This window comes from Lepidothrix coronata, unplaced genomic scaffold (genome assembly GCF_001604755.1).
Source record: "Lepidothrix coronata isolate B3197 unplaced genomic scaffold, Lepidothrix_coronata-1.0 Scaffold42, whole genome shotgun sequence".
NCBI classification, from domain to species: Eukaryota; Metazoa; Chordata; class Aves; order Passeriformes; family Pipridae; genus Lepidothrix; species Lepidothrix coronata.
The window spans coordinates 3,600,420-3,615,705 of record NW_016690222.1 but is presented as its reverse complement, the minus strand read 5'-3'; the positions used below and the strand labels follow the sequence as shown (position 1 = coordinate 3,615,705).

At 43.0% G+C, this 15,286-nt stretch overlaps 1 protein-coding gene across 6 annotated transcripts; it reads left to right on the top strand.

Moving 5' to 3' along the window:
• The first annotated feature begins 266 nt into the window (after nucleotides 1-266).
• PNLDC1 (PARN like, ribonuclease domain containing 1) lies at nucleotides 267-12,023 on the top strand. Of its 6 annotated transcripts, none has more exons than XR_001874578.1 (19): nucleotides 267-354; nucleotides 885-942; nucleotides 1,061-1,134; nucleotides 2,073-2,106; nucleotides 2,230-2,353; nucleotides 2,992-3,080; nucleotides 3,368-3,474; nucleotides 4,878-4,957; nucleotides 5,931-6,068; nucleotides 6,683-6,752; nucleotides 6,996-7,081; nucleotides 7,330-7,385; nucleotides 8,509-8,576; nucleotides 9,424-9,477; nucleotides 9,691-9,733; nucleotides 10,272-10,354; nucleotides 10,820-10,995; nucleotides 11,164-11,262; nucleotides 11,842-12,023. XR_001874578.1 is itself a non-coding variant. In XM_017813770.1 (19 exons), exons 1-19 carry the CDS (start codon nucleotides 279-281, stop codon nucleotides 11,912-11,914), a joined length of 1,602 nt encoding a protein of 533 aa, XP_017669259.1. In that variant the 5' UTR covers nucleotides 267-278; the 3' UTR covers nucleotides 11,915-12,023. The 6 variants fall into 6 exon arrangements, 4 of the variants coding, with proteins under 4 accessions (XP_017669259.1, XP_017669258.1, XP_017669260.1 ...); XR_001874577.1 differs by having other exon boundaries at nucleotides 10,272-10,388; XM_017813770.1 differs by having other exon boundaries at nucleotides 8,512-8,576; nucleotides 10,272-10,371.
• Nucleotides 12,024-15,286: the final 3,263 nt, after the last annotated feature.

Genomic DNA, 15,286 nt, shown 5'->3' with positions numbered 1-15,286 from the left:
GTAGGCTCCGGGAAAGGAGAAATAAACGCCACGGTTGTGTGCCGGGGTTTAGCAGCGAGCGGCGTGAGCCCGGCCCGGTTCTGGCATCTGTACTAAACCCTCAGAGTTCAACTGACATGGTTCTCAAAAAACACTCCCCTCCTTTGTTCTCGCCGCTCGGATTATCCTCGAACCCGCCGCGGTCCTGCCTTTCCCATTAGTTACGGAGGACGAGTCCCGCCGCGCGGGGCAGTGGCGGGCACGCAGGCGCGGCGGCCGGGGCTGAGGGGAGCCCGGCGATGGAGGTGGGCGCGGAGGGCTTCGCCCGGCTCCTGCCGCGCCTCAGGCGCCGCATCCGCCGCGCCGCCTTCGTGGGTGAGCCCCAGGGGTGTCCCGCCCGCCCGCTCCGAGCCGTGCCCTCGGCCGCCGCTCCCCTGGGGAGGGGCGCGGCTTAGCCTTGTCCGGTGTGGGGGCGCGAGCAGTGAGGTGTATTGCAGCGGATAATGGCGCTGCTGTGTAAAGGAACAGCGGCCGCCGAGGCCTGGAGTTTAAAACTGGCAGCAGGGATTGGGAAGGGAGCCCTCGCTGAGATGCTGGCCTCGACTCGGAGGGCTGGGGGCTCCGGAGGTTATGGGGTTGGGGGGCACACACGCTGCTCAGGCGGAAGCCAGCCCCTCCTGTGGGACGTGTGTGTGGCCGTGCCTCGTCGCCTCATCCTGCCACAGGGATCAGGGAGCTGGAGGCTTCAGTCCCACAGCAGTTGGTTGCCTTTTCTCTTGAGCCTGCCGCCGGCGGGTTTGAGAGAGGTTATGGTGGAGAAAAGTGTTTGAGAGAGCCCAGTCCTGGTGCTGGTGAAGTACATGCCTCAAATTTCAAATTCTGCTGTGTTGTTTCCACCTCAACAGCCCTTGATACGGAGTTTACTGGCTTGTATTCAACTTTCCCACAAAGCAGCGAGCCCAGGTAAAGCTGTTGGACTTGAAACGTGAGGGAGACTTGTTGCTCTAGCTCTGTGAGAGAGCAACCCGTGTGTAACAAACCCTCATGTGTCCGCTCTCCCCAATTCTGGTTTTGTTCCTAGCCTGTTTGATTCCCCTGTGGAGCGGTATCTGAAGATCAGGCAGAGTGTTCAGCGCTTCACTGTTACTCAGCTTGGTGAGTGCTGCTCTGACACAAAGTGATCTCCTGAGGTCTTACAGGTAACCAGCCTTTTGCCAACAGGTGGGTCCTGTAGGTGGCTCTGGCCTTAATATACTTGTAGAGAGACATTTGTTTGGGTTTTTTTTTCGCGCTCTGATGTTTAATATTATTGACTTTTTAATATTTTAAATAATGTCATGTCAGGTGGACTGAATACTTTTTACTGGTCTAAAGTTGATTATATTTAAAGGTTGCAGTTAAAAATATAGGGCTTTTAAAGCAGAGGATGTAAGCAAGAAGCATATAATGGCAGCTCCTATTCAAAGCCATATCATTTGATATAGTGCATGAGTAAGGGGACTATCAGAAGAAAATGAAGGCTACTATTTCTGATACTCCTAAAATAATAAAAAAATCAACATGAGAATGGGCCTGTGGAGGAGGGCATTTACAGTTAAGAACCAATAAGAAATCAAGAAGAAAGCTCCAAAATCATTTGAAATGTTTTTCAAAGCCTTAGGGTATGTAAGATGTTAGTGTGCCTTTTAGGGATTAACAGAAAAAAAACAAAACCTGAGAAGTTAAACCCATGTTTCAGTACTCTGGTGCCCATCTCCTTCCAGACATTTTTGTAGTGTAGTTGGACCACAGACCCATCTGTGCATGCATAGTTAGAGACTTTGATCACCAACTCGCCTCTTGCCCATTGCTCAATCTTTTTTATTTAATCAGACTTGACTCCTTTTCCCACTTAGCAGTAAAGGCTTGTCCTTGTTCAGCTCTCAGGGAGCTGAGGAGTGGCCTGGCAGTTGCTGTTAAGATTTGCACTGTGACATTAGTGAGTGGAAAACATGTACTTCATGAGGGCTTCCTCACATCCCTTATCAAATTGCACACTATCTGTAGGCATGCAGCTAAACTTTGCCATCTCAATGGACATTTCTTTCTCACAGGGCTGGCAATATTCTCAAAAGAAAATTCAAACAAGTAAGTAGAAAAGCAGTTTTCTGTTATAATGAAGACAGTGCAGTTGAGATTTTATACATTGTCCCCCTGCGGGGAGTTATTTCTTGTCGTTATCTCCGAGAGATATTTTTCTTTTCATTTTAGGTATGTGGTGCATTCATACAACTTTTTTCTCTTTCCCTCAATGCTGGGAGTTAGGGATGTCGAATTCACCCTCTCTGCGTCTAGCATTCAGTTCCTGTCTCATTATGGCTTTGACTACAATAAGGTATGTAATCTCTCTGCCAAAAATCCAGAAGATAGGAAATCTCTGCAATTACAGAAGAAATCAGGATTAGTATCCCTAAACACTATGTTTCTGGGGTAAATACCATCTTTCTGAATGCATCATGCAGTTTGTTATCAACAGGGATAGTGAGTGCTGTTTTTTCTGAACCAATATAGAGGCAATAACCACATCTTTGTCAGTTTAAGACAGATTTTCCTGCCTCAAAAAGCAAACAAACAAAAACCCCAAAACCCCACCTATCTCTGGTGAGCTGACAAGTTACTAAAGAGACCCCTGTGGGTGTCTTTACTAGCCACGAAGATGGGGAAGTATCAGTTTACCTGTGTCTTACGTATTGCCACGTTTCCCATAAAATTCAGACCATGTCATTCCATAAGAGTACTAGCTTGCAGTTTTAGACAGGAAGCATCTGGTATCTTGACACTTGGAAGTATCTTATTAAAGGAAAGGTAAAAGCAGAGCAAAAACAATTATTCCAGTTGACAAAAATCCTTTTCTTTACTCCATACATGGATTGCCTACAGTTTGTTTGCCCTGGCTAACCTGCTAATTCTCTAATGTACTGCAGGAAAATCCAAGGGAATATAATCAACCTGGCATTTTTCTCCCCCCCTCAGTTCCTCAAAGATGGAATCCCATACATGAATGAGGTACAGGAGAAGATCTTTAGGCAGCATCTCTTAGCAGGTAGCTGGACATTCCACAGGTGAGCACTATTCAGAGAGGTGGCTCCTCAGTACTGACTCTGTTGATGGCTCAGCTTCACTCAGATGATGTTTTGTAGAAATATTTTTTGAAGCCTGTTGGTCTGAATGCACTGGTGCCAGCAGTTCCAGCATGCTGTAGTCTCTCTGAACCAAAACTGAGATCACAGGATCCAATGTGGAGAATTGGGTGAATGTTGGGAAATGATGCTTTTGCATTCCCACGGCAAGGCACAAGGCTTCATCTGTAAAGAGCATTTCTCACACTGCCTCTTTCCCCCTCATCCAGCACTAGTGCTGCGAACAGGGATGTGCTGAGGAAAGTTATTGATGAAGTGACCTGTTGGATAGCTGTAGCAGAGGAAGAGGAGACTATGATTCTGCAGGATCTGAGTGGTATGAAACAGGGTGCCTCCCTTAGGCACCTGTGGGCTCTGAGTGGCTTCATCACTTCTCTTGAACCCCTGGGGCTGCTACTGTCCTTTGCTGCCCATTCTCTTAAACTGTTCTCTTGAGAGGGAAAGCACCAGTGCCCATCCTGCCTTTACAACTCTTTACCCAAGTTTACACCTCAGTTCCTGTCAGGAGTTCATCTCTGGACTCTGCTTTTCTGCGCTATTGGGGTGGTGGGTCTTTCCGAAGTGGAAGTGGATGTCTCGGTGCTTGGAGCATGCTTTGTTGTACTTGACTACTTTGTTGTAATTTTGTGCTTCTTCAGAGCAGCAACTGGAGAATTTGTAGTTGCTCTGAATCAGGGTAACCTTTGACTTGCTTTATGTCCTGGGTGATCTGTTTTTTTTGTTTATTTTCTTCCCCTTGGAGAAAGGAAAGGCATGTCACCTTTCAGGTGCCCTCTCCTGTCGAGCAGCAAGGAGCACCATGGAGACACAAATACCAGTGGGGATAAGCAGGCTACTTACCACCTGTGCTAGGTTTTGAGAGCAGTATAGCAGAGTTGAGGAATTTCTGTGCTGTTTTGAAGAAGTTGAAGGACAAGGAATTTTAGCAGGGAATAATTTGTAGGTTTGCTCACAGAACCCAAAGCTTAATCCTTTAGGTCAGGGAATAAAATACAGAAAAGCTGAGGAAGGACAGAGAGTATTCAAGACTTTGTCTGTTGATGTTTTTCTGCAGAGTTTGGAATAAAAGGGGTGGGGACTGTGCTGTTTTTTATCTACTTGGTCAGCTGTAGTAGATATGGTGCTGATACCTAATAGAGTCTGGCAGTGGTGAGCACAAGACATTTATTTAAGTAAGCAGTAAGACAGATTAAGGCGTCTCTTTGAATGCTGCTCAGAAGAGAACTGAGTTAGTTCCTTATCAACTGTGGGGGAAAAGGCATTGGTATGTGTCTTGCATGGTTGGCTTCTGGTTCTGTTGCTCTGAAACCTTCCAAAACCACAGAGTGTCTTTTCTTCAGAGGAATAGCCTTTCTCTCTTTTCTTTTCAGTTAGTCTTATCCTTTCTTCTGTGTCCTTACAAAAGCTTATTTGCCTGAAATTTTCACTGTGACTTTTTTTTTGGTGTGGGTTTTGTTTGGTTTTGGTGGGGTTTTTGTTTGTTTGGTGTTTTTGTTTTGCTTTGGTTGTTTTTGGTTTACTTTGTTGTTTTGTTTTGTTTTCTTTCTGTCATTGTGTTTGGTAGCATACCAGGATTATAGTTCAAGAATATTTTCTATACACTGGAGGAGAAACACCTAGTCAGTCCTTCTGTCTAGAAAAATGTGTTTTCCTTAGAGGGTTGTCTGCACCTCTGAAGCTTTTACTACCTTTTTCTTTTTCCTTTTGTTTTTATTGCAGACTATCATGTGCTTGAAGTTCAGCTGGTTCTGAGGCAGGCTCTCCAAAATGTTTGGACAGAGCCTCTTGGAAACAAGAAGGTGAGATGGAAATGTGGACCTTTTTGTCTAGACAGATAGGACTGACATTCTTGCAGGGATTTTGAAATGTTGCTTGTACTTTTAATGATAGGCTCTAGGCAGAGAAGACAATGTTCTGGGGAATGTTGATTGTGGGATCCCAGGAAAAGGTATACAGAAAACTGAGCAACTCTGGTTTCTATTTGTTCGGTAGCCACAAAATACATTGAACTGGAATGCTTATCCTTGGGGCACTTCTGGAGGGACCCTCTCTGTGTCTTTACTAGGTTTTTCCTTCAATACCTCCACAACAATGTACAGTTTTAGTCTTTTTTGTGGTTTTCCTTTGCTGACTTTTGCCACGTAGTTGCTTTGAAGACTTTTACTCTCTGTTATATGATCTGCTGTTTTGCTATTCGCTACTGCTATTTAGCATTTGGTGCAATATTGTCTGTATTAAACGTATGGCTGTGGACTTCTCAAACCATGCCATGAGTGTGATATCAGTCAGTTGCTTAGAAGTTGTTTACAGAAGTCTTTTTTTTTTTTTATTAATCCTATTTTGGTCTGATAACCAATGTCAACCGTGTCAGATTTACTAAGCCTTCTCATCTGAAACATTGCCTTTGAGGACTCAGTTTGTGTGATTGCTGTTTGTTACTGAGTTTTTGATGCAATGAGCTTACCATATTGTTATCAAGTTAAATTAAACTATGTTCGTTTGTGCTCCAAAAAAACCCCGTGGTTCCTACCAGTGGTCTTCCTCTTAAGAAGAGAAGCATTAATAAAAGACCCTTAGAGCAGGTCCCTTTAGTTACTGGAACACTGATTTCCATATAAAAGTGAGACAGTCTCAAAATCCCAGGGGATGTACAGTTTCTCTGTCCTTTGCAGCCTTGAAGCTGAACTTGTCCTCAGTATTACTGAACCCCAGTAAACAATGTACATAAAACTAACATGGCAGGCTGAGATACCCAATGACTGTTCTTTCCAGGTAATGGTGAAAAAAGTGAGTCCACAGCATCGTCAGCTTCTGGAGAACTCTTCCTGTGACCCCTGTCAGATGGAGCTCATTCTCCTGTCTGCCCGGGGCTTCACCAACCTCTTCCAGATACTTGTTGAAGCCAAGAAGGTAAAATGCCTTATCCCTACTCTCATTTTCCATGTCTTTTTAATTTGCTGTGTTAAATGCAGTCTTAAAAATTCCTGGTGTTACACAACGTGAGTCACCATCTAAGAAAACTGAGCAGATTCTTGCCTTTTGGGCAAGTTATGCTTTTCAGCAGGTGACAGACCAGTTTGTTGGACCATGTAGACCATTGGTCTGACTTTGTCTGGAAATTCTTATGTTCTGTATGCAGTTTATTGAATGGATTTCAGCTTCAGAAGACTGTGGGTGATGTGCAGGCAAAGACTGTCCCTGCCCTTGTGAATAAGTGTATAAATCTGATGGCTGGAACATTTTACCAATGTTCAGCTGAGCTGAAAATCCACCTAGCTCCTTAGATCCACTGAAAATAGAATGCTGCTAAAAAAATACTCTCCTCAAAGTCCACAAGTCTGATTTCCTGGAAGCAGTAGTCCTCCTGTGAGCCTTGCAGCCTGAATGACTCCTGGGTGAGCATGTGTGGATCTGTCTACTGTAAGAAAGGGTTACAGCTTTTGGGCTTGCCTAAAGTTGGTTATCTCTGAGCTCTCTTCAGAAATGTGCTCCAATGGGCTGTTATGTTTGTGTTCTTCCCGTAGCCCCTGGTGGGACACAACATGCTTATGGACCTTATGCATCTTCATGACAAGTTCTACAAGCCCCTTCCAGGTAATGCTGTACATAGGTGCTGTCCCAGGCTGTTGCCTTTGCAGTGGGGGTGGAACAGGAGGCACAGTAGCCTTTTGCCACCCCAGACACCCACAAGTGGCAGTGATAGTTGGCTCTTCTGAGCCCCAGCTGCTGGAGCAGTGCATCGTTGTCTGCCGTCACCTCTGTTTCCTATGAACTTGTGATATCATTGGCTTGTCCCCAGTTTCATGATGCCTTTCTCCACATGTGTTTTGCTTTCAGAAAGCTATGAGGAGTTTAAAAGGAACATTCACAACCTGTTTCCTGTCATCATAGACACCAAGACTATAACAAAATCTATGAAGAAGGTGAGATGCACAGGTCTCTTAGTTTGGAGTTAAAGCTTGTTTTTCACCCATAAGAGAGGGTATCTTTCCTCATTGTGCTGTGGTTACAGAATTGGAACCAGTTCTCAGTGTTGCCCTGGGACGTTCTAATTTTAGATCTCATTTAATGAATCATCAGTCCAAGTAACTGAGCTCTTGTTGAGGTTAGTTACCGAGTGAGTTAATGAGGTCTGTCTTGGTTGGTTTTCTAACACATTCTTCTTTTCTAGAATTATCTGTTTCCTCGAGTATCTAGTCTTTCAGAGGTGTATGCAGTTTTGTGCAGGTAAGTGGTGGGCAATATAGCCTTCAGCAATCCCTCTGTTTTCTTTGGAAAGATATTTCCAAGTCAGTCATTTCATATGTTCGTACTTTCTCTCCTCCCAAGTGGTTTTCAATTGGTTTCTTGTCTTTCTAAATTCAAGAGCAAAAAATGCACATTTTTCTTACAAAGTAATTGTGTAGTAAATTATTTGTTGTAAGTCACTTCTGATATTGTATCACCATTACTTCATCGGTCACAAATTTGGTTTGCAGACAGCTGTACATGCAACTTGAAAATTAAAATGTTCTGAAATGAATAAGTTTCAATTCTTGGTGAAAATACATCCTAATTTCAAATGCCTGCTCCTAAGAGAGGGCTGCTCTGAGCCCAAAGCAGTAACTAAATACAGTGTTCAACTGGAGAACACGAGTAGGTACCATATCTCATGAGCTTAGTCCGATGTAGTAGAAGACTTCTCCTATTTGACACTTCTTTTGTGGCTAAGTTTTTTTATGTTAATTTTGCTAAGGAAAGCAAAATTTTGCCTGCTTCCCCTTACCCCATGCTCCCAAGAAGGAGATGCAAAATGGGTATTTGATCAAAACAGTAATGGGATTCTGAGGTTTTGTTTGCTTGTTTCTTAGCAGTTTCAGACTACAGATTCTCAGAGTTTTTATGCTTGTTTGATCTTTCTTTTAGTTCAGTCATTCTGTGGGTGTCTGTTTATCCTTCAGGGTTTCCCATTCAAATAGATCCATCTAGTCAACCCCTTTCCTTGGAGTTTTAGTTCTGCTCATATTTTAATGTATGCAATTAGATAAGATTTGCTGGTTACAAGTTTTGAGTGAGGGAAGAAGCTGAAGAAGTATTTAGGAGTTTGTTTTCAGGAAGAAGCTGAAGATGTATTTAGGAGTTTGTTTTCAGGAAGAAGCTGAAGATGTATTTAGGAGTTTGTTTTCAGGAAGAAAACTGGTAGATATTATTCAGGTAAACATTTTAGCCTTTTCATTGGAATACTACCAAAGTTCGTTTTAAAGTCTTTAGTAACTTTTTCTGAAATGAAGCTACAGGTCACTAGAGAACAGGAACTTGTCTCTAATATACTGAGGAAAGACAAAAATCTTACATATCAACTTGTCTTCAGCAGCAGCCTAAATCCCAAAGATCCACTGTGGCCAGTTATAGCTCTTGCAAGTGACTGCTCAAGATACGGTATGTTCTTAAGCAAATCTTCAAAGTTGGGTAGATAAAAGAGGTTTGTTTTACTCTGTGGATGACCACATGCAAAGTATGGGTGAGTGCCACTGGGTCAGCTGAATTTGCACAGAGGTGCTGATACACATTTTTGTCCAGATCCAAAGCCTGGGCTCCCAAGAAGCCATGTTCTGCATGTCCCTGGTACCTGCCAAGGGTAATGCAGGGCAGGTTTGCATCATGCTGCGAGCACAGACATTAAGTTGAGCTGAGCCTAACTTGAGGCTGTGAAGAGTCAGTAGCACTTGGAAAGGGCAGGGGATGTGGGGAAACAGCTGTCCTAGAAGGGAAAGTAGCGGGAGCTAATGACAATGAGGTCCTGGAAAGTAAGAGGAGCTTGGTGGCTGGAATGTGTCCAGGGTTAGTGGTGCTGTGTGTGCAGGAGGTTGTGTCCAGTATGTGGTGTGATACTGGCTGTGAGACAGATGTTTTCTGGCTTCTCCTGGCAGCTCTGCAGCACAGAGCCTCCTGTATTTTGAAATAGTTCCCATACCATCAATAACATACACAACACAGTTTGATGTAGACCTTCAAAGAAGTTAATTTTTTCACGTGCATCTTGCTAAGCTTTTCAGACATTAATGTAATTGCTGCCTTTTTGTTGATATTGTTTTAAAATGCATGGGAGAAGCACAGACTTTCTACAGAGTGTAAAATTTTCAGGTGAGGAAAGAAACAGCTGAGGGTGGGGGAAAAAAACCCCTCCATACAGTAGATCTTACGAATGTGAGGATTCTGCAGTGCCGCAGTTTTCAAAGCATGCTAAATGTGTTTACTACTTTTTGATTTTGTTGGACACTTACAGCTGAGAAGGAATCTCCTCATGAGGCAGGCTATGATGCATTTCTCTGTGGTTCAGGTAAAATGCTTCTTAAACACTCCTTCAGAGATTGTATTGGGACTTGGCATTTCCTTTCCTGCTCTGTAGCTCTATTTGATACTAAGAAATATTTGTTTATATACAGTCTGTTGCTCTTAGTAACTTAGCTGCACTTTAGTGAATTTTTGCTTTCTATTTTTTTAGGTATGTTTCTTTAGCTTTGTTCTAATGCCACCTCATTATTCCTTCTAGTTCTTCTGATGTCAGCTCATTTGCTACTGTGCAGATCCACAGAGTAAGTGTTTACAGAAAATTGTGTTACATGGGTGGTCCTATGGAAAGCAGTCATCCGTTTGCTCTGGCTGACTTTTTGTTTTGCAGGCTGTCCTTCCTTTTAGATAAAAGAAAGTGTTACTGGAAATGTCATGTTCTAATTAGATTTTTATTTTATAAATCTGAAAGTAGTAGATTTATGTCAAAGCTGACATTTTAAAAATGAAATCAGGGGCCATGCGATGGCTCAGAGGTTGGGAAATGACATTGTGACTTCTTTATTCTTGAATGAGCTCTCTCAAGTTCAGTTCACTTGGGTAAGGGTCAAATAATTTTCCACTAGTTTCCATTTTTGAAACCTCTGTGAATCAGTGCCTTCAGTTAACTTCATAAGAGGCAACTGTTCAAAAGCCTTCCTTTTGCTTGCAGCTTTTTGACATCTGTAGGAGATGCCAAGATCTGAAATACCTATTTTGTCACTGATTGAAGAGCTTGACACTGTGCAGCAGTGCAGCACTGGGGAGAAACAAAACTTTGTTCTGTTTTGTTTTTTGATTTAGGGATTCAGTGGAGGCTCATCCTTCTTTCTCGCAGTATCTCACCGTGTTAGCTGAGCATGTGAACCAAGTGAATTTCATACGAGGTGGTGTTTCAAGCATTGTGCGTATGAATTTCAGGTCTGTGACCAGTTTGTGGGGTGCATAGGTCAGTAGCCTAGTTAGTGGCTTCATTAGAGGAGAAGAATCCACCAGTGCTGGAGCCCATCTTCACAGAAAATTGTCATCAAACAAGTGACACAATGGACCTCTTGAAACAGCAAATGAATTGAATTTCTGCTTCGTGAAATGTTTTCTTATTGTTATTCTGTAAGATGGCACTAGTCAGTTTATGTTGCTGTTTCTCTGGTGGTTTCTCCATGGTGATCATGAAGAAGTTTGCTTTTATAACTGATGAATCTTGGGACAAAAGAAAAATAATTTTACACCAACAGCTGTATTATACAGCTGTGTCATTTATTTGTCATGTTTTGCATATTTTCTGATTATATTCGTAGTGCTCCTGTAGTATTTTTGAATTCAGATATGTCTCAATATTGTATATTTTCCAGAATTTTTCTGGGGAAGATGCTCCCTGCCATCGTCCCCCTGCCTTGGTTGTTCATGTCCAAGGCTGGCCAGGCCTGAATGAGAGACAGATTTACCAGGAGTTTAAAGGTCTTTGTCACTTTGATGTCAGACGGCTTTCAAAGAACCAGTTCATTCTGCTCTCCAATAAATACAAGCAGTAAGTGATCAGAAAGTCTTAATTTTTTGTCCTTTGCTCCTCTGATCCAAGTCTTCATCCCACCCTCTCTCTGCTGTAACAGCTCTTAGATAGAGATTCCTGCCCTGAGATGTGGGATGCTGTAAGCAGCCTGCAAGCCACAGCTCAAGACATGTGCTTTCATTGCAGCGTCAGGCTCGTCCTGCGGGATTACAAGCACCACCCTCACCTGCCGGTTTCCGTCTATCGCCACTGGAGGCACTCTCCGCGCGTGAACTGCCTGCTGCAGTGAGTTGCGGGAAGCACAGGAATGGGGAGCGGGGGAAGCATTCTTTTCAGGGTCCAAGGCCCTGTCACAGCAGCAGCCTGCTGCGCATTTGTTCTCCTGCCCCAGCCCCTCAGGGGAGCGAGGGGCTCAGAAGCAGATTTGCTTGCTGACTGCTGGGTGGCTACATGGGAGTTTTCAGCCCTGGGCGACTGGACTGTAATCTTAAATTGAATTGAAGGTTAACTGGGAATGTTACCCCATGAGTGGCACATAACTGTGTATGTGCTATCATAACAGACAGGTGGTTATCTTACTGAGTGTAGTGCCGTCTCTAAAAAGCTTGATGAGAGGGATGCAGAGTCTCCCAGGTGTGGGGTGGATGTGGGGTTTTTTTCCTACAGCCGAGCTGAAAGCTTGATAGTGGGAGAGATTTCCAGATTCAAGTGTACTCTCCTTGTGAGGTGGTGACAGTGATGCTCATGAAGGGTGAATTTCTGGCCTGACATGGTTTGGAAAAGAATCTCAGGGCTTAATATGACCAAAATTAAACCCTTAATATAAGTAGCCTAACAGCCTTTTATTATTCTTGCCCTTTTTAGAGTCTCTGGTATTGTGGCTCTGTGGTCTCTCTTGGCCTTTGTACTTGGAGGAGCTCCTAGCTGTTCACTCTAAAGGACTGCCTTGGAGATGAGACATGAGGAATGCAGATCTTATTTCTTGTATTCGTCTGTTTTGTTTCATTTCATTCAATAAACTATGAGCAAAAAAACCAAACCTCAAAACTATGAATACTGTTTGAATTGCTTTCTTGCAAATGTATTTTTAAAGAGGATGTGTTGGTTTCCAATTTGTGATATTTTGTAATCTGTTCAAAGCATCGTTCCCTGTTCAAGAGGGAGATGATTCTTTCAATGCCTAATTTACTTCAGTCCTCTGTTGGTTCTTCACAGCTATTCATAACCCCAGTTTGTTCCCAGTGCTTGTGCTTGATGCATAAAACACATTTCTGATGAAGTTCAGGAAGTTATGAAATGAAAGAGGGTATTTTTAGGTTCAGTTGTAAAGCAGGGGAAATGTCACTGTTTACCAAATGAAAATGGGCAGAGTTGATGGAGAAACCACTCTTGGGGCTCATGATGAATTCTGGGGACTAGTAAATAAATTGCAGTGCTGTCAGTTGCCATGTGCAGTGGTATTTTCAGTGGCCATGTAGCTGAAGATTGACACAGCTAAGCGGAATTTATCAGGTTCCAGTTTGTAGAATATACACAGGTCAGGTGAGTCAGCACGCATTTCTGTTTGCTTCTAGTGCACAGCACATAAGCAGTCCTTTACCCAAAATAGCATAAGACATGCTTTGTGGATCAGTTTCTGTTGATATAGCTGGAGTATTTGTCAGTTCAGGAACTTTGGTCTTCAGAGATTTTTCTTATTAATTTCCTTATCTTCTTAAAAACAACCTGCTGATGCAGGGTTTCCAAATAATGGTCCCTAGATGTCATTAGTCAGATTTAATTGGATGGGGCCTCTGATCACCTAATAGGCAGAACCTGCTTTGAGTCAACTGTAAGGTGGGAGTTGCTACAGGGGACCTTAAGGCAGCAGCATGGCACTGTGGTGTGCCTAAGGGTCACATGCTCTCTGCTGCTGAGGGGCTGCTGCTTTGCTGCTCCTTGGGAGACAACGACAGCACATCTTCGGATGTGGTTCTTGAGCTCTGCACAGCTCGTGGTTTACAGCTCTTGTTTCGTAAGCAAGCTCCTAGCAAGATAAGTAGCTGACTTCTTGATGACTTTTTTTAACCTCTTAAGTGATGGGGTTTTGTCAGTGTTCCTTCAAAAACAGTATAAGTATCTTCCTGTTTATTCTGTAATATTTAATTGTCTTTTAGAATCATTATACACCCTTCTTGTGTCAAGAAGAGCACAGGCTCTGTCTGTTGTGTAGATTTAGGAAAATATTCACTGGGTGTTACATGCAGTAGCATGTGTTTTCCTATAAAAACACTCTTCTTGGCTTATGATCTGGGAAACATTGTTCTGAGACCCCTTGTTCTCTGGGGTCTGGATTCATTTGGCTACTTAAACGGGAGGAGACAAAGCCTCACTTGCATCTAATCTTTACAATCTGGGGATCATTAAGCTAGAGGTTCTGTTAGTTCTGAGAAGCCCAGCAGTATCGAAGGGAGCATGCACTTTGAAGGAACAAATTGTTTGTTCTGTCATTAAATTTTGTTCCCTTCCTCCTGCTTTCTTCTCTTAGTAGCACACTGACAAATAATGAGTTAGTTCCCTGCAGTGCTGTTCTCTCTCTTGGCTTACCTTCTAGAGAAACACACTTCCCTGTGGATGAAAGTAGAGATCCTGTCATCCTTTTTGGAGAAATAGTGTATGGGTCTGACCATGCCTTTTCCCTTTCCAAGGAACAGACACACCTCATGTAGCAACATAGTGTAGTGAATGAAGAGAATTGGCTTTCCTCCATTACAGCTGGAAGAAATTACAAGTAACAATTGCTGTAGATTTCAACTGTAAATCTGTTAAATTTATATGCAGATTAAATACATGAAGAAGAAATGAGAGCAGGTTGAATATATTCTGATCTCCTTCCTAGGGGAGAATTTACAGAAACAAGTTGCCTGTCTGTAATAATTGAGGGTCACTTGCTGCTCAGAGCCTCTTAAAGAGATTGATCAGATGTACTAGCAGTCAATTCCCATGGAAGGAAATGCATTAGCTGGGGACTGGTCTAACAAATCAGAGCAGAAACATTTGGCTGTGGGAACAGAGCTGCAAGTTTTTCTGAGCAGGTGTTCATCAAGGCAAAATCTTCCTGAACATGTCACAGAATCAGAGAATATTCTGAGTTGGAAGGGATCCACAAGGATCATCAAGTTCAACTCTTAAATGAATGGCCCATACAGGGATCAAACCCACAACCTTGGTGTTATTAGAACCATGCTCCAACCCAACTGAGCTGATGTCATGTTGATCTGGCCATTCCGACCTCAGCCATTTCTTTTGCTCCAGACTAGGGCATTGTTACTAATTGAAGTTGGAAGTATCAAAAGTATTTTGGGTTATGCTTGTTCCTGTGTGTCTTCTGCAAGGAGTAGGAGATACTTTTGATTCTCGTGAGGCCAATTTAAGGTGGTGCAACCTGCCTCATAACTCTGGCTCTGAAGAGGTGCATGTCAGAGCTTCTGAGTGGCTCTGAGGGCTGGCAGCTCAGAAAATCAAGCCTGTCTCCCTGAGACAGTGATAAAACCACAGCACAGTCCTTAGCAGCAGTTACAGCACACCTGCTTCTTAGCAGTATGAGAAATTTGTGCTTTAGATGTAAGGCTTGAAAGGATAATTCCAACCTTTGATGCAACAAGATGTTAAAATCCAAGCTGTGAAGGTGTACATTAAAATTGTAGCCCTGCAAATGGAGCACTGTAGATTGAAATATGTCTGTTTCCAAGAACAATTTGATTTTTGATATGTTGACTTTTTTTTTTTACATTATATTTTTTAAATATGTGGGGTTTGAGATAACATCTCTGCTTCAATGGGGAGGTATGGAAAAGGCAAAATTCTCTAAATATTCCTCTGTCCTTGCTGCTCCTGCTTATGGCTTCAATGGTGATATGCCAGATACACAGTGGCACTGGAGGAGAGCAGGATTTAGCTCTTAAAAGGTATTCTTTTCATATGGAAGAAAATTTTATATACTTCTATGGTTTGTAATGGTGTGAATCAGTGATTCTTCTTAACATAATGCTTTCATTCAAAAGACATCCCAGCCAAAACCCTTGGTGCATCTTGGAAGTGCAAAGTTGTAGATGTCTTGCTGGATGAATCAAGTGCAACAGCCCAGTGCCAGCATCACTTACCCCCCTCGTGGGAGGGACCCTCACAAGCCAGAATGTCTTTGGCTGTATCACAGCACCAGAGCTGGGTCAGAACTTTGTGTGCTGATGAAGCAAGTAATGAATTTTCCATATGCCTTAAACATGGGAAAAGCCTGCTGTGCAACTGCTCTTTTAACACATTTTTGTGG